General features: G+C 37.1%; 1 protein-coding gene across 1 annotated transcript in view; it reads right to left on the bottom strand.

The window, feature by feature from the left end:
- ammecr1 (AMMECR nuclear protein 1) overlaps positions 1-27,379 on the bottom strand; it is a 71,934-nt gene that overhangs the window by 6,582 nt on the left and 37,973 nt on the right. Inside the window, exons 3-5 of the mRNA XM_067422865.1 lie at positions 19,816-19,930; positions 11,256-11,346; positions 11,021-11,117 (exon numbers count right to left, since the gene is read on the bottom strand). Coding sequence (XP_067278966.1) covers positions 11,021-11,117; positions 11,256-11,346; positions 19,816-19,930 — 303 coding nt within the window. The remainder of the gene's footprint in view (positions 1-11,020; positions 11,118-11,255; positions 11,347-19,815; positions 19,931-27,379) is intronic.

The following is a 27,379-nucleotide window of genomic DNA, read 5'->3' as shown; positions in this document are numbered from 1 at the left end:
GACATGAAGAGAAGAAACAAATATAAACATCCCCTTTATTGTTTATAATTTTATTTTAATTGGGCGTTACTACAATGATATAAAATAAAACAATTGGGTGCAAATAAAACTATGTAGCAATAGCCTGATGAAATGTTGGGTCTGTGAACTCACCATTTGCAGGACTCAATCCGAGGGGTGGGATAAACGGTAAGATAAACACATCTTCCCTTCTTAAGAATGATTTCAGTGCCATTCTTTGTTCTTTTCTCAAAGAAAAGCTCAACTCCGAGTCTTCCAGAATCGCGGCCAAAGCTGGTTCAAAAGACCGCCGTTTGCCAGCTTCTGTTTTCTAGTAGCATGCGGAATCTCGGAAACTCTGCCGTCATTATGTTAAGCCCGCCCACCAACTCTATACACAATGTGACTGGCCTGACCAGAGTTTGGTTTTTCCAGCTCACAATCCAATGGAGAGTTGCTAGATGACCCTGGCTGCAAGTTACATTTGCTGCCACTAGGGTCCGTCTAGATTTCTAGGCTAATGTAGCAATAAAACTGATACAAATGACATCATATTAAATTAACTAAAAGAGCACCATATAGCCTGATTTCTCTCAAAGTGTACTGTATGTGTGCATGCATGATAGTGGGATGGTTTTTACAGGATGGTTTTTCCATGGCAGAATACGGTGCATGAAACTTCAGCAGCACAACAGCCATATCGGCGATTGTCACACTTGCCTGCGCACTTACATACTGTGAGCAGACTTCAGACATTTTTATTTTTTTTTTATGGCAGGGATGTGCCAAAGTGCTCCTTCTATCCATGTTCCATTGGCTCTAGTCTTGCTTTGGGGTTGCAAGCAAGTGGCATGCCGAATGAACCAGAAAAGCTCCTTGTTGGATGTGGCCTCTGAACCCACTACTTGTGGAAGGAAGAGCATCAATTCCAGAACTTCCACTGGTGTAGATTTCTATTTGAAATCTTCAAATGCCTTAGCCAACTTTGAAGAGGCAAACACATTGAGGTAAGTATTGGACGGGGTCAAAAGCTATAGCAGCATGTTTAGTCCCCACGTTGCTCATAAAGTCATCTCCAGTCAGGATGTGCTTTAATCACTTGACAGTAACGCTCCAAGACGAGAGACTGCTTGATGGAGTGAAAGCATTTGCCACCTTTTATCAGTGCCATACTGCTGCCAGATCTCCTTCATCCCAAGTTCTTGGATGTATTGGCTGTAGCGGAGAAGCAATGCAGATGTGTCTGTGTCACTGGAGACTATGACAACTCTCTTACACTGCTTCCCACAAATAATTCACTCAACATGCACCAGCAACCTGGCATCAGCCTCCTCAATCCAGTTCAAGAGGTTTGGGATCTCTTCACCACCAGCTGCCTTTACTGGTAGCACAAGTCGAGGCTCAATCTCACTGAGAAGTTGACTTGTTGACATGAGCTGGAAGGTCACCATCAAATAGGGGAGATGCTGAAAGCACATCATGAGAAAGTATCTGCCGGATTCTCATGCCCCTCTCCTTAGCAATGTTCATACTCCTGTGTACCTCAGCCATGTCTTCAGATGAGACTAACTTCTGCTCCTTTGTACTGACTGTCGTCTCGGTTGTTTGTTGAACTGAGTTGTGCTCCTTTTCTACTAACCTCCCTGCCTGTATGAGCAGTAGACATGCTTCCCTTTTTGGAGACAGCTGAGCCAGCGAGGAGCAACACCGTGGTCAACAGCCTGCTTGATGAGCAGATTGTGCATTGGAACAGGCACATTGAATGTCACTGAGTATGAAGTCCAGCAGCTTTGAAACATTTTGGTTAAATGTAAGGCGGTGAGTGGTGCGCAGTGCACCCTGGAGATGGCCTTGTCTGTTTCAAAGTGTGGTAGTTGGTGAGAAAGTTGAGGATATCAGTGATCCACCCAATCTCATAGAACAAGAGCTCAAACTCTGTTACAGCATTTGCATTGTGTGTGGCTCCTACTACATAGTGACCTCCCTTTGACACTTGCTGAATGGTCTGATCAACCATTATGTCACCTCCCACAGCTCAGAATCAAGGTGTGCGATCCTGCACAACCCACTGGCCTATAGAGAAGTGCCGTTAAAGCTCAGAATGAGTGAACTCTTTGGTATCTTGAACAAATCAAGGTGCTAAAGAGTTCAAACAGCCCCAGATCCTGATTTCAGGATCGCCCAGGTTGATTCTGGGCTGTAAGAGGTGACAGGATGGTTGAGCAGACTACAAAGGTAGTTTATGAAGTCACATTCTGCAAAGACTGGCATAGAATCCTCTATAGTATCCACGTGTAGGTTCCAGTTTCCTCATTATTCTGAGACAACAGCATTTTTGATGACTGCCACCAATTCCAGCCAAACTCCAAACAATTGGCAGAGCTCTGACTTTGCTTCACACTCCTTGAAGAAAAAAAAAGAAAAAAAACCTTTTTTCTGTGACCTCTGTCTAATGCTGTACAAATATACAGTATAAGGGCAGACTGTAAATTTGAGTTAGTTCTCATGTACATGTGTAATGCTCACTGTTGATCAATTGGTGCGTTAGATGAAAACTTTAGGAGCCTTGTAAATCTCTAGATACTCCTAAGCCCCTTTCACACTGCACGGCGGACCCGCAATATTCCCGGAACATTGCCGGGTCACCTTCTGTGTGAAAGCAACCACGTCCCGGGATTGATTACCGAATTCGACCTGGGTCGGGACCTAGTAATATTGTGTGGTAGTGTGGTATTCGACCCGGAACGAGCGCTGTGTGAACAAAAGCCGTAACATATGCCGCAACGTGTACGTAGTTATCGTGCGACTCCTAGAGGTTGTTTTTTCAATAATACAACCCTGCAGTGCCAGAAGAGCTAGTCGGTGTTTTAAACGCAGAGTGTTCGTATACAAAAGAAACTAAAATTAAACAAGCAGAAATGTGTACAAACTGGACACAAGTCGAGACCACGGAGCTCCTTATTATCCGCGCTGAAGATTACACGTCACATCAGGATGTCACGTGTCAACTCGCCCCGGGACCGTTAAGCGTTGTGTGTGAAAGCGCACATATTACGGCATTTCGCTGGCTGTGTGAATGGACCAAATCTAGCGGCCCGGGAACAAATGCCGGGTCGCATTATCCGTGTATTTGCCGGAATCGCAGTGTGAAAGGGGCTCTAGTGAAATACAAGAAAAGTTCAATCTTGTCCTCTTCTGTGAACTCTATCTAGTATTGTATATACGAGCGTTTCCCAAGCGGGGTGCTGCGGCACGTGAGCGGGGGTGCCGTGTAAAAGGTGCCAGTAAGCACTTGCACCGCGGTTCATCTCACATCTGATGATGCATCTTTAATATGGGTTGTAACTTGAAAAACATGCTTTTATGTATGTTTCTGTCGATGAATACCGGTGGTGGCTCAATGGTGATAGGCCTACAACAGCGATAATAAAAGAGAAACATGCAAAACGGTCTCTCTTTGTAAACTGTGTTCAATGCATGCGAGTGCTGCCGTATGACCAGTCATTTCACCGTCATTACCCGGGTATATTCGCCAGAAGAAGCGAATGAGAGCGAGCATGCGCACGTGCTGTGTGAAGATCTGTCTCTGCACTCATCCGAGAGCGCGCATCTGTCTCACAGCGCGCAAATATTGAGCTCTCTTTCAAGTCTTGCGCATGAACGGACAAACTCACATAAAAAGTATGTCAACATGTCCATCTTGATGAGTATCCAAGCAGACAAAGTCTGAATATGCCTTAAGTGAACTTTATACAGTCGAGAAAGACGACGCATATCCCTATATTAGGTCTTAAGGGGGGCAGCAACCTTTACTCTTTTTAATGTCAAAGAAAAGATAAGGACATCACTCACTGCTTTTGATTGAATAGCTTGTGTAAGTTTAATAAGGATTATTATTTAATTTAAACATAACATAAATGCAAATTACATATGCAGTTATTTTACATTTGATTATTTATTCAATTTCTCTACCTAAAAACTAATGTTAGACCTGCCTGAAAAACATGAAAAGCATTGTTCATTTTATCAGTATCTTTGCTCAATAGTATTTATTTGTGCTGCTGCTTGTATTTAAGTTATTAATTCTTATTTTCTTTATTTTTATTCGTCCTTTATTCTCAGAACATTGCAAATACCGAACCGTACTGAAACGATGAACCTAAAACATTATACAAACCGACTCGTGAGCAATCTGTACCGTAACACCCCTAGCGTAACGTATGTGAGGGGGTGCCACAAAATGTTGAAAATGTTCAAAGGGTGCCATGACTGAAAAAAGGTTGGGAAACACTTGTATACACAATACACAGTATAAGGGCAGACTATACATTTTGTTAGTTTGCATGTGCATGTCTTTTGAGATTCTTCAGAATAGGAAAATTACCTTGACCATGCCATTTCAAGGTCAAAATCACCCAATATGGTCACATCAATGGCAGAAATGAATTACACATACCAAAATTTGTCAAAATAGAGGTATTGCATGTGTATAAACATTAAGAAACATCAGCTGCCATATTTGATTTGTCCACTACGTCATTCATGGCACTATGGCGGATGAGCACCTTTGTGATTTTTTATTTCTAGGGACCCACTAACTCAGTTTAAGTGAGAAATTCCCCCAAAACCAATTTGCGAACGGGTGTACAGGCCAAGTCCAGGGTCATATTAAACAAGGATTCAACAACAATCAGGCCATTGGAGTTTTCGGCAAGCATTTGTTATAATACATATTTGTATATGTTGAATATTAGTTGCACAAGTTAAATATGATTACATTATGTACACTCACCTAAAGGATTATTAGGAACACCTGTTCAATTTCCCATTATTGCAATTTTCTAATCAACCAATCACATGGCAGTTGCTTCACTGCATTTAGTGGTGTGGTCCTGTTCAAGACAATCTCCTGAACTCCAAACTGAATGTCAGAATGGGAAAGAAAGGTGATTTAAGCAATTTTGAGCGTGGCATGGTTGTTGGTGCCAGACGGGTCGATCTGAGTATTTTACAATCTGCTCAGTTACTGGAATTTTCACCCACAACCATTTCTAGGGTTTACAAAGAATGGTGTGAAAATGGAAAAACATCCAGTATGCGGCAGTCCTGAGGGCGAAAATGCATTGTTGATGCTAGAGGTCGGAACAGAATAGGCTGACTGATTCAAGCCAATAGAAGAGCAACTTTCACTGAAATAACCACTCGTTACAACCGAGGTATGCAGCAAAGCATTTGTTAAGTCACAATACACACACCTTGAAGCGGATGGGCTACAATAGCAGAAGGCCCCACCGGGTACCACTCATCTCCACTACAAATAGGAAAAAGAGGCTACAATTTGCAAAAGCTCACCAAAATTGGACAGTTGAAGACTGGAAAAATGTTGCCGGGTCTGATGAGTCTCGATTTCTGTTGAGACATTCAGATGGTAGAGTCAGAATTTGGCATAAACAGAATGAGAACATGGATCCATCATGCCTTTTTTACCACTGTGCAGGCTGGTGGCAGTGGCGTAATGGTGTGGGGGATGTTTTCTTGGCACAGTTTTATTAGGCCCCTTAGTGCCAATTGGACATTGTTTAAATGCCACGGCCCACCTGAGCATTGTTTCTGACCATGTCCATCCCTTTATGTACCCATCCTCTGATGGCTACTTCCAGCTGGAAAATGCACCATGTGACAAAACTCAAATCATTTCAAATTGGTTTCTTGAACATGAAAATGAGTTCACCTATACTAGACTGGCCCCCACAGTCACCAGATCTCAACCCAATAAAGCATCTTTGGGATGTGGTGGAACGGGAGCTTTGTTCCCTGGATGTGCATCCCACAAATCTCCATCAACTGCAAGATGCTATCCTATCAATATGGGCCAACATTTCTAAAGAATGCTTTCAGCACCTTGTTGAATCAATGCCACGTAGAATTAAGGCAGTTCTGAAGGCAAAAGGGGTTCAAACACAGTATTAGTATGGTGTTCCTAAGAATCCTTTAGGTGAGTGTATTTGGTGCTGTTCAATAAAACAACATGATTACTTACTTTTGAAACTTTATTTGAAACAATTATTACAGTCTCATCTTTATTATATATGTACTTAAAGTAATTTTAAAGGTTTTTGTTCACTTAGGTCCATTTTTATACAAAGAATGTTGATTACTAGCTTAATCGTCAAAATAATTGAACAATTACTTGACTAGCAAAATAATCATTACTAACAAGCCTAAATTAGTTAAAACTTTTCAAAATGTTTGTGACTCAGTCAAATAAAATACTTTTTCCAGTCATATATTTCGTCACAGAGGATTTCTTAAAAATAGTATTAAAATATTATCTTGTTCTCGTGAATCATATTGTGAACCACTTATCGTCTTGAGAGCTAAGCGTATCGTCACACCCTTAGATTCAAGGGCTGTCAAAATGGCTGAAAAACTATTAATTTTATTTTTTAATTATTTGAATGGCAATGAAATGGGATGATTTTGAATGGGAATGAAAACATGTAAAAACTGTTTGACTTCCTTATATTCGTACATTATTATATTTATCATTTTTTTTACGGGTAAAAAAATAACCCTTTTTTTTTTTACAGTGCCTTGCGAAAGTATTCACCCCCCTTGAACTTTGCGACCTTTTGCCAAATTTCAGGCTTCAAACAATGATATGAAACTAATTTTTTGTGAAGAATCAACAACAAGTAGGACAATCATGAAGTGGAACGAAATTTATTGAATATTTCAAACTTTTTTAACAAATCAAAAGCTGAAAAATTGGGCGTGCAAAATTATTCGGCCCCCTTAAGTTAATACTTTGTAGCGCCACCTTTTGCTGCGATTACAGCTGTAAGTCACTTGGGGTATGTCTCTATCAGTTTTGCACATTGAGAGACTGAAATTTTGCCCATTCCTCCTTGCAGAACAGCTCGAGCTCAGTGAGGTTGGATGGAGAGTGTTTGTGAACAGCAGTTTTCAGTTCTTTCCACAGATTCTCGATTGGATTCAGGTCGTGACTTTGACTTGGCCATTCTAACACCTGGATATGTTTATTTTTGAACCACTCCATTGTAGATTTTGCTTTATGTTTTAGATCATTGTCTTGTTGGAAGACAAATCTCAGTCCCAGTCTAAGGTCTTTTGAAGACTCCATCAGGTTTTCTTCCAGAATGGTCCTGTATTTGGCTCCATCCATCCTCCCATCAATTTTAACCATCTTCCCTGTCCCTGATGAAGAAAAGCAGGCCCAAACCATGATGCTGCCACCACCATGTTTGACAGTGGGGATGGTGTGTTCAGGGTGATGATCTGTGTTGCTTTTACGACAAACATAACGTTTTGCATTGTTGCCAAAAAGTACAATTTTGGTTTCATCTGACCAGAGCACCTTCTTCCACATGTTTGGTGTGTCTCCCAGGTGGCTTGTGGCAAACTTTAAACAACACTTTTTTTCTTCTTGCCACTCTTCCATAAAGGCCAAATTTGTGCAGTATCAACTGATTGTTGTCCTATGGACAGTCTCCCACCTCAGCTGTAGATCTCTGCAGTTCATCCAGAATGATCATGAGCCTCTTGGCTGCATCTTTGATCAGTCTTCTCCTTGTGTGAGCTGAAAGTTGGTGGTCTGATACTCCTTCCATTTCAATATTATCGCTTGCACAGTGCTCCTTGGCATGTTTAAAGCTTGGGAAATCTTTTTGTATCTTTTTGGTTTTAAACTTCTCCACAACAGTATCTCGGACCTGCCTGGTGTGTTCCTTGTTCTTCATGATGCTCTCTGCGCTTTAAACGGACCTCTGATACTATCACAGTGCAGGTGCATTTATACGGAGACTTGATTACACACAGGTGGATTCTATTTATCATCATTAGTCATTTGGGTCAACATTGGATCATTCAGAGATCCTCACTGAACTTCTGGAGAGAGTTTGCTGCACTGAAAGTAAAGGGGCCGAATAATTTTGAACGTCCAATTTTTCAGTTTTTGATTTGTTAAAAAAGTTTGAAATATTCAATAAATTTCGTTCCACTTCATGATTGTGTCCCACTTGTTGTTGATTCCTCACACAAAATTACAGTTTCATATCATTATGTTTGAAACCTGAAATGTGGCAAAAGGTCGCAAAGTTCAAGGGGACCGAATAATTTCGCAAGGCACTGTATAGTTCACCCAAAAATTTAAATTTGATGTTTATCTGCTTACCCCCAAGGCATCGAAGATGTAGGTGTTTGTTTCTTCAGTAGAACAACATTTTTAATTTTTAACTCCAACCGTTGCTCGTATAATGCATGTCAAAATATACAATAAGGCCTCACTAGTTAATGCATTAATGTTAACAAAGAGCGAATAGCAAAAGTTTTACAGAAGTTATTCTTCTTTGATAAGATTAGTTTTTTTTTTTTTTAAAGCATATGTTAGTGTTAGCTCAGGTCCATTAAAAAATACAACGTTTGATTTTAATAATGTGTCATTAAATGCTAAAATTTACATTTAACTAAGATGAATAAATGCTTTAGAAGTATTTTTCATTGTCAGTTTGTTAATGAATGAACTTATGTTAAATAATAGAGCCTTATTGTAAAGTGTGTGACTGAACAACAAAGAATCAGAACATATTCAAACAATATCTAGGGCATGTAATTTAGTCCAGATCAAAATAAAAAATAAAAAATAATAACCTTCATTTTTGAAGTATTAAGTATTTGGTTATGTGATGAGCTGAGCACTGTAATTAATACAAAATGGCTGTGTTTAGTAGCCCGAGTGTTTTGTTTACGTGGATTGCTGGGGAAATCAATAATAACTGTCTGCAGAGCCGCAGTTTCACTAAAGCGGTTTTACCCGCGCATGCGCAGTTTCACTACAGCGGTTTTTCACAGCACGCTGATACATTTGATTTTTAAATCTTAATTCTGTCCTAAAACTATCTATTGATTATTGTTGCTCCTGCTGTTATTTTTTTGCATCTGCTTTTGCCCAGAGGCCTTCAGGCTCCTTTACTGATATAAAACAATGCTGTCATGAACACTTAAATATTCCTATTACGCTTCTTTTTTTCTTTTTCTTTTTTACGAACAGCCTGGTATAATAAACACCATGCATTTTCAATGCCTGGTATAAAAAAAATGAACTTTCGAATAGACATTTCAAAGGTTTCTATAATTATTAAATTATCAGTCTAAAGTCAAGATAACTAATTCCTCAAGTTGATTAATTCTGCCTGGGTTAAATGCATAAACTTGAACACGAATAAAACGTACTTTCAAACAGGCTGAAAGTGTGAGCATATTATTAATTTGTTGGAGACATAACCAAGAAACTAATTTAATTTACATTTATTTAGGCCTGTTACATTTACAATTTACATTTTAAACATTTCATTATTTTACCATTACAGTTGATCACTAACTAATAACTATAAAATCAAACAAGTGCAATTACAATAAATAAATAAATAAAATTGTAGTTTTATTCCCTTCCAGTGCCGTAACATGCATCTCGAATACATAACGACGCAATGCGCATGCGCGGTCAGAACTGCTGTGGTAAAACTGTGGTTGGGGTAAAACTGGCTCTGTAGCTCTGCAGTCAGACCCTTCTCGGGGAAATGGCTGCATTTCTGCTGTTCCATCAGCGCCCTCTGCTGTCACAGAGTGAATGTGCGTCTCTTTCACTCATCCCGCCATGTGCTGCTCATACACGTCGATTCTGTTTACATCAGTGCGCATTCCCCTTTGACATGTTGTTCATTTTAAACAGTTGATGGGTAAAGCATTCTTGAAATGCATTCTAAAGATCTGAATGATTCGTAATAAATAATTATTCATAGTATTTTGAAGTGTCCACTTTAACAATATTGTGCATGTTCATTATTGTGATATATTGTATTACCGTTTACGGGCACATGTATATGTGCAGCAAAAGATTGCTGAGCTTCACAAATTAGAAAGTGGTTGCAAGAAAAAATCTAAATCATTGAAAATTCCCATTCCCACCATCAGGGCAATAATTAAGAAGTTCAATCAAACAAAGATGTTATGAATCTGCCCGGAAGAGGAGGGATATCGTCCTAATGCACAGCGAGGAGGTAAGTCTGAGTGGACAAAGACTCTCCAAGGATGGCTGATGGAGAATTGCAGAGATTAGTTGAGTCTTGGGGTCAGAAATCTTTTTTTTTTAACCTACTACAAATCACCACATGTTGTTTGGGAGGGTGACAAAAAAAATCCTTCTTGCTCATCCAGAAAAATTACTGCATATTTAGCTGTCAGATACGACGAAATTCAAAAGGGACCTAGTTCTGTGTTCAGAGGAAACTATAAAGAGAGCTTTTTAGCAGACCAACCAAACCAAGACCAGACCCACCAGAAAAAAAGTACCCCATGCCTGCTTGTTGGGTGTTCATCAAACCTGTCAGGCATTATAGAGGCGTTATCTTGTCAAAAGGAGGTTGCAAAAAAGTATTTAATAAAAGGGTGCCAATAATTATGGCCAAAGTGAAGCTGGAGAAAAAGCATTTAATTCATAATATAATTTACGCCCATTTTGAATTATTTTACTTTAATGAAAAGTTAGATTTTTGTGATTTTTTTGGAAGATAAAAAAAGTATAAACAATGCCAATTTATTTTTACAGCCATCTTTGATCATGTTTACCAGGGGTGCCAACAATTCTGACCACAACTGTATAACAGGTCCACATGGAGATGCCAAAAGACGGTTCAAAAGAAACGGATCCATTCAAAATTACTAAACACACACACACACACACACACACACACACACACACACACACACACACACACACACACACACACACACACACACACACACACACACACACACACACACACACACACACACAAAACAAAGAAAAAAAAAGTCTAAATCTGCTATCTATGAAATTCTGTGTAGAATTCCCTTAAGGGAATTGTACCATTAGACACAAGCACTAAAAGATTCACTTGCACTGTATATAGCCTTGTATTGTAAAGTGATAATTTTTTTTTAGAAAAGGCAATTCTCTCACCTGGTCAATTTAATAGTCTTCCTGAAGTCATTTGTGATGGGAGCTTTGTAACCTCCCTTTCGAAGTAAGGAATCTATGGTCTGAATGTGGTCCCATCCTATGGAGAGAGAACAAATTCAATCCTGTTTTTTCATACTGATTAAGTGTTATCTTTTGGCCTATTCTTCATCTTGTTTCTGCTGTTACATTGTAACTGAAGACAGACAAAACTCAGGCAAGTGTACTTTTTTCTCACCTTGCTCCTTCGCAACCTCTGGCAGGTAGGTGGCGGTGCGCTTTGATCCTTTTTCATTAAAAAATTCTATCCTAATGCCGTGAACACCCACCTAAAAAATAAAAACATTTTAAAAAATCGTTCTTTTTCCGGTTTGATCTCCATGTAACTGATAAATACAACTCTGGTTCTGACAATGACAAACATGGTAAGTTATCTTGTTGTGAGGGGGGGAATTGAATCTTAAAAAGATACGCAGTTTCAAGAATAATTATAAGGCAAAGATGAGTCATCAATGATGTAAGAAAACATTGACACAAAGACCATTTTAACATGAAAACAGCACAAGAAAGCTTCAAATTAGTTCGTTTTCTTATATAATTAAAAACAACGATTGGTGACATTGTCTTCTATGATGTGCAACACATGACTGACGATAATGAACATGATGATGATTAACATTTCAGAAAATGTAGTTTAGTGTTTCATGACCCATAAAGTTAATCAAATAACAAAAGGAAAACAAATAACTGAATAACATTTTTAAAGCTTCAATACAGCAATTTTAATTCATGTGATAAAGACTGTTTTATTCTCCATTTGATTACATTTTTGTAGAAATATATTTTTCTATACTGTTAGACTTGCATGAAAAACTCAAATACTGTTTATTTACTGTCAAATTTGTATCCTTGCCACTGTCGCCTTTGGCTTGGCTTGCTCAGTTGGGAACAGTAAATTTCCAACTAAATATCCAAATAAATAGAATTACTAAACTAAATGTAATATGATATAATATAATATAATATAATATATGATAATTGAAATGAGCTAGATGACATCCACGTTTTCTCCAGAGAGGCTGTACAGCCGAATCAAAATCTATAGCATTAGTTTCCTGTTTAACACCTGTTTTAAGCTGCTTTGAAACTATCAGCATTGTAAAAAGCACTATATAAATAAAGTTGGCTTGACTATAATATTAATAATGGACCCACTTTATATATGGGGGCCTTAACTACTATGTTCTAATATTTAAATGAATAATTTTTTACAATACACTTATTGTGTATGTTTTAAAGGGGTGATGAATTGAGAAATCAACTTTCCCTTAAGCTTTTGATATAAAAGGTCATGATAATATAAGATTATCCTGTAAGTTTCAGAGCTGAAAACTTCCTTTTTAGTCAACGAAAAGCTTTTGATAGACACCAGGCCCAGAAAACGATCGTGAGTTTCCTTCTTGAGCTGCATTCATTTCGTGAGCTTCAGGACAAAACACACCTCGGGCAATGTTGTGCCTTCTATATTGGATCCGACTGGAACGGTGCAACAAACTTACGTGAGTAAAACATCTTTTTATATGTAATAGTACTAGTCCCGGGGCTACCAAAGCGTACGCCCGTCGGCAGAAATGTTTTCTTGATCTGGGCGTGCGTGCGTGCGTGTGTGTGAGAGAGAGCTTGCGGTTCACACTTATATCAACCAATCATGCGGGTGTGGGCCATGTAATACAATCGCGGGTGGACGAGATATAAATCATTGTTTTTGTTTGATAAAGACAAGTTGCAGTTGCCACTTTCAAAATAATCTCTCCCTCATGTGAACTGAACTGACAGGGGCATAGATATGACAGCGGAGCTGAAGCTCATTAAATATGTAAGTATTATCCAATCCTAACCATGGGCGTTTACTTCCAAGTCTCCAGTGCGGGACAAAACCCAGCGTTCAGAAGACAGCCTCAAAACCAGTGTCGAATATAGCCAATTACTTATTATTTATAATGTTTTTGAATGTAAAAAACAAAAACAAAACAAAACCACAAACGTCATTAGTTGGCCTCAGACAGCAGTAGTAAAAAAAGAAAAAAAGCCAGTTAATGACACCTTTAACATTGTACTTACAGTATAAAAATTACCTGTTGATACTTCCCTTACACCTAACTCTACCCTTAAACGTACCTATACCACCACACCTGTCCATAACTTTATCTGTATCCCGCCTCAATTTCAGTAAGTGTTTTCCAATACAATATGAATACAATAAATATATTGTACTGATGTAAGTACATAATAGTTAAGGCCACCTAACAAAGTGGGACCATAATAATATACCTATTGTCTTATTCAGATACATAGAAACTGGAATATTGGATTCGGTTGGTTAGCTAATCAGGTCAATGCTTGTACATGACACTTACATAAATCGCAATATGAACATTACACAATAAATAAAGGATATTCCTCTGCATGTAAATGCAGCCATTGTATGTCTATGGGACTTTTCGTCTGTTGCATCACACCTTAATTGTTTGTTCTAATCACTAACCTTAGGTATGAGCAATAGTGATGATTGCATTCATCAATCCCCAGCAATAAAAGACCACTAAAGCAGCCGCTACACTTTGCTTCTAGTGGACTATTTTGCCTCTAGGTTTGTGATGTGTTAAACACAATCTAGCTCTAAACTGGGTCACTGCTGACAAAAGGTACAGATGCATATGGAATAGCAGCAGAAGTACACAACATGAGTTTGATTCTAATTTCCAGGATCTGAACAAAATATGTTTTTGTGAACAGATGGGAAAAGAATGCGGAAATCATGTGGCAGGGATTAGTGACTGGTACCTGCATTACACACATTCTATCAAACTGTCATGCAATATTTATTTTTATTTTTAAGGAAAGGCAGTGTGAGTGGAGGAACAAAAAACAAATCCATTATTTTTTGGACAAAATTAGTGTTCTTGACAATTATAAAAATAAAAATAAGTACTGATTTTGATCTGGATGCAGCTGTTAAACGCCTGCAAACCAAGATTAGAGGAGTTTGGGTCAGAATACAGTGAGCAAAATTGAAGGTGCAATATTTGAAAAACACTGTTTGAAAGTTTGTTGACCGAAACAACAAAAAAGTTGCAGCCAGTCAGCATTAGGTGGCTTATGACGATGGAGGAAAGAGAACGAGCAAGAGGGAGATTTGAAGAAAGACTGTTGAAAGAGAGATGCCTGAGAGACATTGCAAAAGAGAAAAGCTAATAAGACGGTTAGGATTGGATAGTGAGCTTTGGAAGCGGAGCAGTGAAGAAAAGGATGTTTGTTTGGGTAGATTTCAATAATTAATGTACAGCAATGACTTAGAAACATTGTTTACCCTACCTTTAACAGTTTCCCCCCCATAAAACTCACAATGTACATAATAAAAATTATATCCACAACAATACACAAAACATGCATGCACAACACAGATGACATTATAATCAGATTTCAACCAGGGCACATTTTTGTCTGCACTTTTTGTCTAAGGTTACGCTTTGTTTGCATGTCCTGAATCATTAAGATTCCACAGTATGCCAGGCTAAATCTGTGGCATACTGCTTCATTCTAAAGTGAATTCTGTGCTAAATCTGTTCAGCCCAGATTCACTCTGTGATCTTGCAATTTGCAAGCTGCCCTTCAACAATCTGCAGTGGCCAGAGACCATGTCAAAACTGAAGGCTGTGGGCCAATCGCTTTTTGTGCGCATGTAAGCAGATCTTAAAAGTGTCTCATCCCTGAAGGTGTTGTGAGTTTCATACTGAGCTGCGGTGCACTCTAAGGGGAATACTAGCTTGAAAAACCAAAGGTGGACTTTATATGAGGCTTTACTAGGGATGTAAAACGTTTTTTTTGTTTAATTAAGCCAACACTAAAATTGACAAACAATTTATCTGTCCACGCCAGACAAGACTACGATATGCGAAAACAATCCATTAAAACCCACAGCTAATCAGAAAAGTGTGTGGGCGGGCTCTCACAGAAAGTGCACGGCACCCGAGATAAACCTTGTTGGCACTCTAAAAGATATGGATAACTACATAATCAAATTCACAAATATTACTACATTTAAACATTAAACATACCAATTAAACAAACAATCTTTGTAACAGAAATACACTTGTTTGTTTACAGTTTGAACGTTCTTGTTGCCATTTGTTTAATTTCAAGTTCTGAGGTAAATTATCCATTGTTGCTTTTAGTACGGCTACAAAGCTAGAAGCACTAAATTATATTCCAAGTCACATTACTAACTTTTAATATTAAATAAAGCACATAACAAACATTATCTGAGATTATAATTGTCATACGTTGTGTTGTTACAGCGGCAAAGTCGCAGAAAAATAGTTGGTTAGGACAAACCCTCTGATTAACATGGAAAAGATACCTTTTATCCCACATCATATTACATCATGTTAGGACACTGTGTAACAATACTAATTGTATTAATACAGAACAAAATTTTAATAGCATGCATTTGTGAACTTATTTCGAAAAAGACTGGAAGGCTAAACATGGCAGCATGAATAAATTTGTTAATATTTATATATTTTGTAGATGGTTGCAAAGCTGACTACTGTTGTAATCTCGTTCTAATGTTAGTAAATTTGGAGTATTCAATGAGCAAGCATGTGCACCAGGTTAGTAATTAGCATAAAACATGCCCAAAACCATCTCCATTTAAAGGCTTTCTGCTGCACAACCTTTCCTTTACAGACTTTTGTCAATAGACCTTACATTTCTCGCCAGATCCTCAAGCAATCCCAAGTGTGTAATTCTCAAAATAGGTTTAACTTCAAACACAAACACCTTTTATATAGAGCTCTTATTAGTCAGTTGTGTATATGCGTGTGAATTGCATTTTTCAGAGAAACCCAGCAACTGAAGCTATAACGCAGCTTTTCTTACTCTTTTATCGTATATGATGAAATATATATAACATTAAATTAAATCATTTATTTATAATATTATTTATATGAAATATAACTTCTTAACATGATAAGGCCGCAGAGAAAGTGCTTATTGCGTAGGTGTGGTTTCAGTTGTTCCTAAATAAAAGTGTACATTTCGAATTTAGACATAGAAAATGTCTGTACAAAAATTTCACTCACAAATTTGTCGTTGTTTTCCACAAAAGGCTGAGAAAAGAGACAATAATGCATGTTTTATGATGTCTGCACTAGAATTGGACTGGAATGAGGTACGTTTTGTAAAATAATGAAACAAATGCGTATTTTCAATTAAAATAATAAAATTCAAAAACACCAGTTTTCAACAAGAAAAATCACCTAAAAAAAACTGTTTACATTTTACGATAATATTTTATTATTGTAGATCGATATAATTTCTGGACAACAACCCAACCCCTAATTGTTATGTTGCATCCTGGTGAGGTGAGAGAAAAAAAAGAAAAGAAAAAAAAAAACAAGGTATAAACCGTTGAAAAGAATGATGTACCCTCAAATAGAGGACCATGGTCCTCAAAGACAAAATGTCAGCTGTAACACCAGTTTACTGTTTTTACATTTTCAGTCAGCAGCAGGTCAAAACAACAGTTGTTCATACTACAAGCGATAGTCATTGGTGTTACACTTTCGCACAGTCGGGGGTGACTGTGGGCAAGTGTAACTGCCCAAACGTAACTGCCCAAGTGGGTAAGTGGGCCAGAGTCTTTTGATTTTTACACTATTTTAAGGTGTCCTTGTTACAGTGTTATTATACATTACTATACATTACAGAGTAATTACACGCCATGGTACGGAGTAATATTAATTAACTATGTACTTACTATAGGGTTATGGTTAGGATTAGGGTTGTTTTAGGGTTAGTTGCATGTAATTATGCATAATGTATAGTTATTACTATAGTAACTAAATGTAACATTTAACAAGGACACTGTGAAATTAAGTCTTACCATTTTTATAGTACTACAAATCATTTAGTTCAGTTAGAGAACAGACACTACAGTTAACAAATTGAATGTGCCTGCTTAACTCAGCTTGAGCAGAAGAGCACAAGGCTGCATTTCCCAAAAGTTGATTACAACTGAAAGTTGAAAGTTAGTGGCAATTGTTCGACGATTGACTTGGGCTTATAATGCTTTTGGGAAACAATGCCCTGATCAGTAGTAGGAATTAGATTGAATTAATCACATGACAAGAGGAAGGCATGCTGACTGACAAGATTGCTGAAGATTTGGTTTCAAAGCAGATTGTAAAAGCGCATATTTGGCAATATTTAAACCCAATGCTAATAGGTAACCTGCGAACTTTAATGGGGCAATCTGTAAACCTTGCCTGAAGAAGGCGGCAGCATCTGGAGGTAACACTTTACACAGACACCTTTAAGCTATAGCTGCACGATTCTGGGTAAATTGAGAATCATTATTAGTTTGTTTGTTTAAAATGATTTTAATTATGATTATTTCACAATTCTGAAGAAGAAACATTAGACAACTTACAATAGCATGTAATTTAATACAGGTTGTAACAAAATGTTAATTGCTTCGGTCTACATATATATATATATATATAAAAAAAAAAAAAAAACATTAATTTGAATGAAACAATTAAAAATTAGTTTTTTCCGAATTTCCATCTTCATTGTCAATGGACTGACACCAGTTTTGAAAAGACAAGCTACTTTAGTTGAACAATCATTTATTTTATCATGTTACATTATCTGAAAGACGCATATTGTCTGCACTGCCAATCATGAGATTAACGTGCAGTACACAGCTCAAGTTACTGCCAGAGTTAAAATCAGACTGACTACATTTTATTTTTAATGTTATTTTTGCATTATATTACAACCCTTTTATGTCTACAGTATTATGCTATCCAATCATTGCACTCAAACATGGAGGATATGACTCTTTTACAATGATCAAATCAGTGAGTTTTTTGTATAATTATACATGGGCTGGAAGTATCCCTTTATTTTAAAAAACTTCAATTTGATCAAATTATTGATGATTGCATTTCAAATAAGTGCATGAAAAAATGCAAACATTGCTTTATACAATAAGTTTCCCCCTAAAGCTTTCATTTAAACTCCCCATATCATCATTAATATTTTAATCTGTTTTATTCTAATGCTTTTTAAAGTGATATGTTGTCTTTATTGTGTTGTTGCCAGGGGTGGAAATGGGAGGGTACGCGGGGGGACGGAGTCAGGGGAGTGAATTTCAAGGGGGAACGGAGTTCCAGTTGGAAAAAACAATGGTTAGGTTTCTTTTTTTGTGTGGAATTAATTAAAATATTCTAGTCACTCAATAGTCTACATATAATAGGCACATAAACATAGCCTAATGTATAATAATAAAAACTGTGGAATATTCTGTGATAATGGCAGTGCAATGTCGACTTTTGTGATTGGCCAATACCGGCAGACTGCAGCCGATGGAAATAATTATCCATATGTGCGCATTTTATTCGGATTATTCCTCACAGAACCTCAGTTCAAAACAGAACGCCTGAGGTGAATTATCTGAAATGAATTTGACATCTGAATAGAAAACATTACTTTAAATGGATAAAACTCTGTTAAGGCAGTGCTTCCCAAAAATATATATACCAATATATATATATACACGTTTTTAAATAGTAGCTCCAAGGGTTGATTGTCAAAGTAAAGTAAATTTGTCAGTTATTGGTATTAACCCAGGGTTTTTCCTACATTGAAAAATGTTTTGTCGGCCGCTAAAGCAAATTTTTGTCCCGCCAAAGCCTTATTTGATGGGTTATTGTGATTTATAAATTGATGTAGATTACTAATGCACATGCTCAAAAATCGCACCTTTTTTAACAGATGTTTTGCACACGCAGCTGACATGAACCATACTTTCAAATAAACTGAAAAATATCCTTATGAAGTGTTTTCTGTGATCAACCTTTTGCGTTGTTTTAAGAGTCCGGGTTTCACACATAATGTGTCCGCTTTTGTCCGATTCGCGAACTAATGACTCATTTGAACCGATTCATTTTTTATGAACTGATCTGTCCAACACTAAACTGATGAATCGGTGTGTAATCATTTACTCACAACACCTCTGAAATGAGAATGCAAGAGTGCTTATCCCATTAAACAAGAGGGGTTAGTAAGAATTAGTCTTAATAATCCACAGTATTTTCATGTATTTATTTTGAGTATTTATATTGATAATGTGTAGTAAATTACCACAAAAAAAATAGTTTAGACTGGAATAAGGTGAAAGTAGAACAACGCAAGTTAAATTGTTTATGGCAGAGAATTAGACTATTTGTTATTACATTTTTAATGCTGCTTTTTAATAATTGTTGCCAAAATAATGAATGAAAAAGTAATGTGTAAAAATGAGGAACTGAAGAAACAAACATCAAGACATCATACATAATGAGATATCAAAATTAGATGAGCAACGAAAAGCAAAAAAAAAGTTTGCATTTATTTTACATTTATTGTCAGTATTGGGCTCACAGATCACGCGGGTAGGTACTTTTACTGTTGGGGTGTGTGTGCATGCGTGTGTGTGGATGACCATGACTGGTCAGCCACCACCGAAGACCATTGCTGACCCAGGAAAAACCCTGTAACCATAAGCTATGAATTATCAGATACTGGTGGCCTGAAATTCCATTTCAGTAGTAATTTATTTTTAAAATGTTTGCAGCAACAAAAAAAAGTGTACAAATAGTTTTTGTTTGTTTAGTTAATTTTGTGAATAAATGATAATATGCACAGCAACCATGTATTAATAACTGGTAGTAATTGTTTTATGCTCTTACCTCCCAGTCTAAGTAATCACCGACATCCTCAAAGTTGGTGAGCAGAGACACTGAGCAGAAGAGGCGCGGCAGCTCATCCCTCGTCATGGGGGGAAAGCGACTGTCTTTAAGGGCACTGTGAAGGGGACATAAAGATGTGATTTAAGACAAAGCATGTCATGGGTACAGTATGACAACCCCAAAAGTCTAATTTACAGCAAGGTAACAATTTTTACTTCATTTTTATTAATTTGTTTGTTTTATGCCTGGGTGCCCAATCTTGTTCCTGGAGATCTACCTACAGTACCTGAAGAGTTCAGATCCAGCACACTTTTCTGGAATTATCTAGTGCTCCTGGAGATCTTAATAAGCTACTTCAATTACATTTGATCTGGGTTGGAGGCTTGGAGCTGAACTTTTCAGGAAGATCCCAGGAACTCCAGGAACAGGATTGGGCACCCGCTTTATGGCCTCTCAGCATCTAATGGTGGTCGCACACCGAATGAGAAGCACAGAGTCCCATCTAGGACAACTCAGAGGTACCGCACAGTGAAAACTCACATTCTGCTGTCAGTTTGTGGTCAACAATATTGCAACGTTTTACAGACATCATGAAATTAAAATATCTATACTGTATGTAATGTATTGTAATGTACTATGTACCAGGCAAATGTTACAATGCTTTCGCACAGAGGTTGGTTTATAAAAAATATTATAACAAAAAAGCTAGTTATATATTTTTCCTGTATGCTTAAAAACAAACTGCATCTTCGAGCACTGGGTGAAGTTAATGGCGCTCTAGATTTTAAATAACCTCCTAAATTGTAGCTGGGCACAGCGGACAGAAGCTATGTGGTGTGTGTACAATCATAGAAAATACGCTCTCAAATTTTAAACAGAGCGACGCAACAAAACGCTTCTCACTCAAACACACAAAATACAAATTAGCTTTAGTCTGCATTGTGTGTGTGTGTGTGTATAGACTATACACCACTAAAAGTTCTCTTATGTCTATGTTAGTTTTTAATTCATTTTAATTCATTTTGACTAATAAACAGTCAAAATGACAAATGTGGAAAATAGTGACATAGGATAACAAAAGTCAATGTTACCTTAAAGGCATTCACTGTTTTTTTTTGTGACACATTTAGGTTTTACTAAATTATTGTTTCTCTATTACTGAGGGCTCAACAGTGCAACCATTTCAGTCACAATTACTGCAGTACATTCAATGCTCATATGAGGACAGCAAAGCGTGAAAATTTCATCACATGGTTTTAGGTATTGGCCATAATTTTACTCTTCCCTGCAAGCTCCGCACTTATAATTCAGAAATTCACACAAATATTAATTTGCTTTATCTAAGTAAGCTTAATGAGTAAATTAAACCACACACATCTATCAATCTTTTGTAATTTCACAAACAGCATGAGTGAATCAGTGCTATACTGTGTCTCCTATCTCTCTTAATACGACAATAATTCTAACAGGGAAGAGAACAGGAATAAAAAAAATGTGTTTATAATGCTAGAACAAAACTATGGAGCCTGATATAAAATTAAAAAAAACGTTTATTACTTACTGGTTATACTCTGCACAAAGAATGAGCTACCAATGCAAAATTTCAGGTAAAATAAATGAGGTCACAAAATAATAATAAAAAACAACATTAATGAATTAACATACTTGATAACAATAGTTACTATATCAAGCCTATTATGAATAGAACAAAAGAGCTCTTCTGAGTTCTTTATAATATATTTGTAATCATCTGGATGTACATCACAAGCCTACATTGTAATTGTATTAAAATAGAGTAAACCAAAAAACGCAAACTCTGAATTTAGAATGTTAGAAATTATAAATGAGCCCTAAATTTCCCAAAAAGAGTAAAAATGTTTGTCTTATTGGTAGTGCCTATAAGGTTTTTAATGAATAACAAAAACGTAAGCTAATTTGTCCAGGTTTTTTTTGTTTGGTTGTTTTTGTTAAAAAAAAGTCAATTCAATTATGATGTCATGTCAGCCTTCTACGCCGTTTACATAGTAAACAGTGCTGCGCTTCTGGGTTTTATGTCAGAACTCCGGCTCATTATTGGCCGATGCTGTTCACGTGAACACGACACGTGTGAGATACTGACGCAGGAGCTGGCCAATAATGAGCCTTCATTTTGACGTAGAACCCAGAAGTGTCGCACTGCTTACTATGTGAACAGCATATGAGACCTACATGGAAGAGAAGAAATTGATGAATAAAGTCGATATTTTTGTTTGTTTATTGCACACAAAATATATTCTCATCACTTAAGAAGATTAAGGTTGAAGCTGTAGTCAGATGGATTATTTAAAGATGCAAGGACATTGCTGCCTATGGATGGTTTAGAAACCTCTCGGATATCATCAAAAATATCTCAATTTGTGTTTCAAAGATGAACGAAGGTCTTTCGGGTTGGGAACAATATCAGGGTGAGTAATTAATGAAAGAAATTTCATTTTTGGGTGAACTAACTCTTTATATTGTCAGCAGGCACAACTGAAAACTGAAAAGTGGTACAACAATATCAATTCTTGATTTAAACCACCAAATAATAGGTCAAAGTGAACAAATGGCTGAAAACTAGACTGTGTACTAATTATTGTATGATTTGTTTTCTTTTTCTGTTATTAAAAGTAAAATCGGATGCTACAGATACAAAATACCTGGCCACTAAAACATAATTATAAATGAATATAAATAAAATACACAACAAAATAATAATGTGTTAGACACTGTAGTAAAATTTACTTTAAGGGTAACTAAGGAATTTCACTTATAAATAAAAGTAGGAATATATGTTTACAAATATTTGGCTGTACCACCTGAAAACTGTTACTGTATTTGTTAATGAACATACATTTACATTTGCATCCAAACTCAAGCTATTTGTATTAACTCAATTGTCAAATGTGCATTTCTAGGAGACAAAACATGTAATATTAATATTGCAGCCGGCACTGCAAACCCTGCTGAAGGTAGTCAAAGTCAAGCAACAAACATTTTCATATCGTTTCATGACTTGAAACAATATTGCCTGCATTGCACGCATCAGAAGATTATTAGGGAGGCAGCTGACTTTGATGGAGGTATTTACAGCTTTACTCGCAAACTACAATTCATTTTCATCAATAAGGTGATAACCAGGGCCGTTATAAACCTAAATATACTTGATTTAAACGAAAAGTGTATCCAATAAGTAATAGTTTGTTGTTTGCTGTCATGATGACAGTAGTGCACATGTTTCGTGCTTTGGCCAGGGCACGGAACGGAGCACTCACACTTGTCAAACAAACCAGGCTTTGGGGGTCAGGCATGGTTAACAGTGCCTAGTGTGAGTACACCCTAAGAAAATATTTTTTATATTAAGAGAATTTTTTCAGGAAAAATGAGTGGATGTGTGAAAAAAATTCAAATATGTTCACAATGTTCTGTCAATAAAGAGTAGTTTAAAACGACAATTAACAGTCTGGTTTTTAGAACTTTCAATTAAGAGCAAGAATCTGCCTTTAAATTTGAAAGAAATTAAGGTTTGACATTCGTTTTAATTATCAATATTAACTGATATAAGAATTTATTGTGATCATTTTCTTAGCAATATTGTCCAGCACCAAGCAGCAAAAATGAAAAATCGTCCACACTCTCCTTCACCAAAGACAGGATAATGGCTGTTCTAATGGCTCCATATAGATGCCTATCTGCCTCCGTAATCATGCCTAGTAAAATTCTCTTAAGATGACATGCAAAAAAAAAAAAAAAAAAAAAAAAAAAAAAAAAAAAAGATGTTTTTTTTTTTTTAAGTCTGTGTCCTAATATTTTAGACATTGAGGAAGTTAGCATGTACTACAGGATGTATCATGCATTTTTGGTGATTTAAACAATTTAGACCGCATTCAAAGTCAATCTGAATACAAATATATATCTTGATATAATATAGATGGTAATGTTAGGTGTAAAGGGGGCCAATGTTTGTGTTTTGCACTTATTGTACTATTAATGCTAAATAGGGTTATACTGGTCAGAGCAGTGTAAGCCTGGTACACGTGTTGTCTTTGATCTACTTAGGCTTATAATGCTTTTTTAAAATACAGCCCAGGTTGTTTAATCAGCCAGTGAGAGAGCATTTGGAGATAACCGGTATTAGTTCATGGTTTATTCATGGTTGGCCAATCAACAGCAGTGTTATGAACTTAAAAGTTTAAAGGTTTCCATTAAAAAAAAAGTGTTAATTGTATTTGCTAACACTAATTGTATTTAGGGGACAATAGAATAAACACATGAATAGTCTACATTGAGAGCACACTAAGGAATATCAAAAGTAATGATTAATTAAATATCCTCAAAAATTGGGGGGGAGGGATATGTTTTATTATATCTTCCAGCCTTAGATGAAACCTTTTCCCAAAAAAACAGCAGAGGGGTCTCGTCTTTCAGTCTGGTATATTTCTTTTTACCTTACATTAAAAACAAAGTTACCTTAGCCATAAACATTTCGGGGCCTTCATCATTGTCTCTTTAGCCCTGACCACTTGCACATTACATGGACAGACAAAAATAACTAAGACTACTACAACAACAACAACAACAACAGACTGCTCATTTAAAGGGGTCATGAATGTGATATAAAATTTTCCTTGATCTTTTGACACAAGAGGTCTTTGTACTATAAATATATCCAGCAAGTTTCAGAAGTCTAATCTTCCTTGTTCATCCGAAAACAGCTTTTTTTGAAACCAAGATCCCAAAACAACTCGGTATGACAGTGTGACGAAAGACAGCCTATGCAACAGACGATCAAAACCTACTTTAACATCATTGCCTCTTTAGCCCCACCCAAATTGTCCATGTCATGTAGAGCCGCGTTTCCACCGCAGGAACTTCATCCAGGAACCAGGAACTTTGGGGTGGTACTCGGTGTGTTTAGACCGCAGGAACCAGGGTCTAAATGAAGTTCCGGGTAAATATGTCCCCCTCCAAAAGGCCCTGCTCGCTAGGTAGTACTTTTTCAAAGTTCAGGAACTTTCGAGGGCGGGACTTGGGCGCTGAACATGCTGATTGGTTTAGCATTTTATTTCAACCAGCATTTTTAAAAGTATTTTGCGAGGTTCGTTCTGCGTTCAGTAAATATCAGTCTTGCTCTCTGTCTGATGGCACGCGTTCGTCTCAGCCATCTCTTGTTCAGTGTCCGTAATAGCTATTAATAATATGCATTGTCATTTTAAATCAAGCTTTACTTGTAAGCTTTCTGAATATGCTAGTGCTCTTTTCTGTCGTTGTTAATTACCTCTTTAGTAAACCTATACATAACCAGCAAAATCTCTTCCATACTCGTTATTCATTTTTTTACAGTCTATTTTTCACCATGTAAACGACCTGACCGATTACTTTTAAATGTGCGTCCTTACATGACGTGACGCCGCACTCATGTTGACAAGAGAGGAAAGTTAATTTTTCTGAGGGGTAAACTTTTTATTTCGTAAGTTATGAAGATAATGTTGGAATAATGATAGCGTATATTGCCCCAGGTAGTTTTTACTTTAGCCGTAACTGCGCCGACAGAAGAATTATCTAAACTTAACAGAACTTTAGATCGCGGTGGAAACGCAGACAGTTGCAGGTCTAGGGGGAGAAAAGTTCCTGTAAAAAAAAGTTCCTGGTACAAATTGCTCCGGGTAATTTTGGTGGAAGCGGGCCTTAGTAGTACATTTGAGAGTGATGCAAACAGAATAACTTGAGGATTTTTTTTTAATAAATAAGATCTTTGCATTGCCATCCTAAGCGTGCACACTTTATTGCCAAATGTATTGGGACACTCCTCCAAATCATTGAATTCAGGTGTTCAAATCACTGCCATGGCCACACAAACATTTGTGAAAGAATGGGTCGCTCTCACTGAATTCAACCATGGTACCGTAATAGGTTGCCACCTGTGCAATAAGTAAGATGGTTATTAATTAGAATAAATTGGTGGTTTTATAACAAAGTGTAAGCAATTGGGAACAACAGCAACTGTGCATGGGGTCAGTGCATGCTGATGCACACAGTGCACAGAAGTCGCTAACTCTCTGCTTAGTTAATAGCTATAGACCGCTAAACTTTGTGCAGCCTTCAGATTAGCTCAAGAACGGTGCATTGAGCGCTTCATGGAATGGGTTTCCATGGCCGAGCAGCTGCAGCCAAGCCTTAAAATCACCAAGCGCAATGCAAAGCGTTGGATGCAGTGGTGTATAGCATGCTGCCACTGGACTCTAGAGCAGTGGAGATGTGTTCTCTGGAGTGACAAATCACGCTTCTCTGTCTGGCAATCCGATGGACAAGTCTGGGTGGGTGGGGGGGGGGGGGGTATGGGGGGGTGTTTGGGTTATGCCTCTTCCTGTTCCAACATGACTGCGCACCAGTGGACAAAGTATCGGCCCATAAAGACATGGATGACTGAGTTTGGTGTGGAGGAACTTGACTGGCCTGCACACTGTGCACAGTGTCCTGACCTCAAACATATAAAACACCTTGGGGATGAATTAGAGCGGAGACTGCAAGCCAGGCCTTCTCGTCTGACATCAGTGCCTGACCTCACAATTTTAATTTCATTGTATTTCTCGAAGAATGGTCAAAATTCCCTTAAATACACTCCTACACCTTGTGGAAAGCCTTCCCAGAAAATATGAAGCTGTTATGGCTGCAAAGGGTGGGCCAAATCCATATTAAACCCTACAGATGAAGAATGGAATGTCATTAAAGTTTATGTGCATGTAAAGGCAGAAGACCCAAAACTTTTGGCAATATAGTGTATATATAAACTTATATATACAATATTTATTTAACAAAGTTGACTTTGTTAAATAAATATTAAATAATAAATATTAACAAAGTTCCAGATCATGTCAGTAAACACGGTTCGTTTTTTCGCTTAATTTTACCAAAGATATATTTTAAATGAGGCACAGTTCGACACAGGCTTTTCAGAGACTAAACGATGATGCAGTGCCGACTATTATTGGATCCGACAGTAATGCGAGTATAAATGTTTTACCATAAGTCACTATTGGTTTGTCTGTTACAGATCATTTGATATGTACTCACTTTGGTTACACTTTACTAAAAAGGATGAATGATGAATATAAGAATGACAGTGCGACAAACTATGGTACATTCATTCATAAGCTTGTTTACACAAAACACTGCAAGTTATCCTGTCAACTATAACTGTGGTAAATCCAAGTACTTAAACTTTATTTGTATAATGTATATATAATAATGTAATAAGTATATGTAATATACGTATAATATGTAATATACGTATAAGTGTTAACAGTTGGCAAATGTTTCAACTATGTCTCAAAATAAACACCTTTCTGTAGCGTTTTCGTTTTAACACTAATATAATGTAATAAAATACAATACTACCTCACAAATACATAATGAATAAATATAAATAAAGATGATTACCAAGCTGTCGCAGACTGAAGTATCCTTGGTATTTGGGGTGTAGGTTCGTCTTCTGATTTGGGTTTAGACTCTGGCTCCAACATGTATGGCAACATCGGAAGTTTTC

Source organism: Pseudorasbora parva, chromosome 18 (assembly GCF_024679245.1).
Source record: "Pseudorasbora parva isolate DD20220531a chromosome 18, ASM2467924v1, whole genome shotgun sequence".
NCBI classification, from domain to species: Eukaryota; Metazoa; Chordata; class Actinopteri; order Cypriniformes; family Gobionidae; genus Pseudorasbora; species Pseudorasbora parva.
Note: the sequence above shows the minus strand (reverse complement) of the source record. Positions and strands in the feature narration are given on the sequence as shown.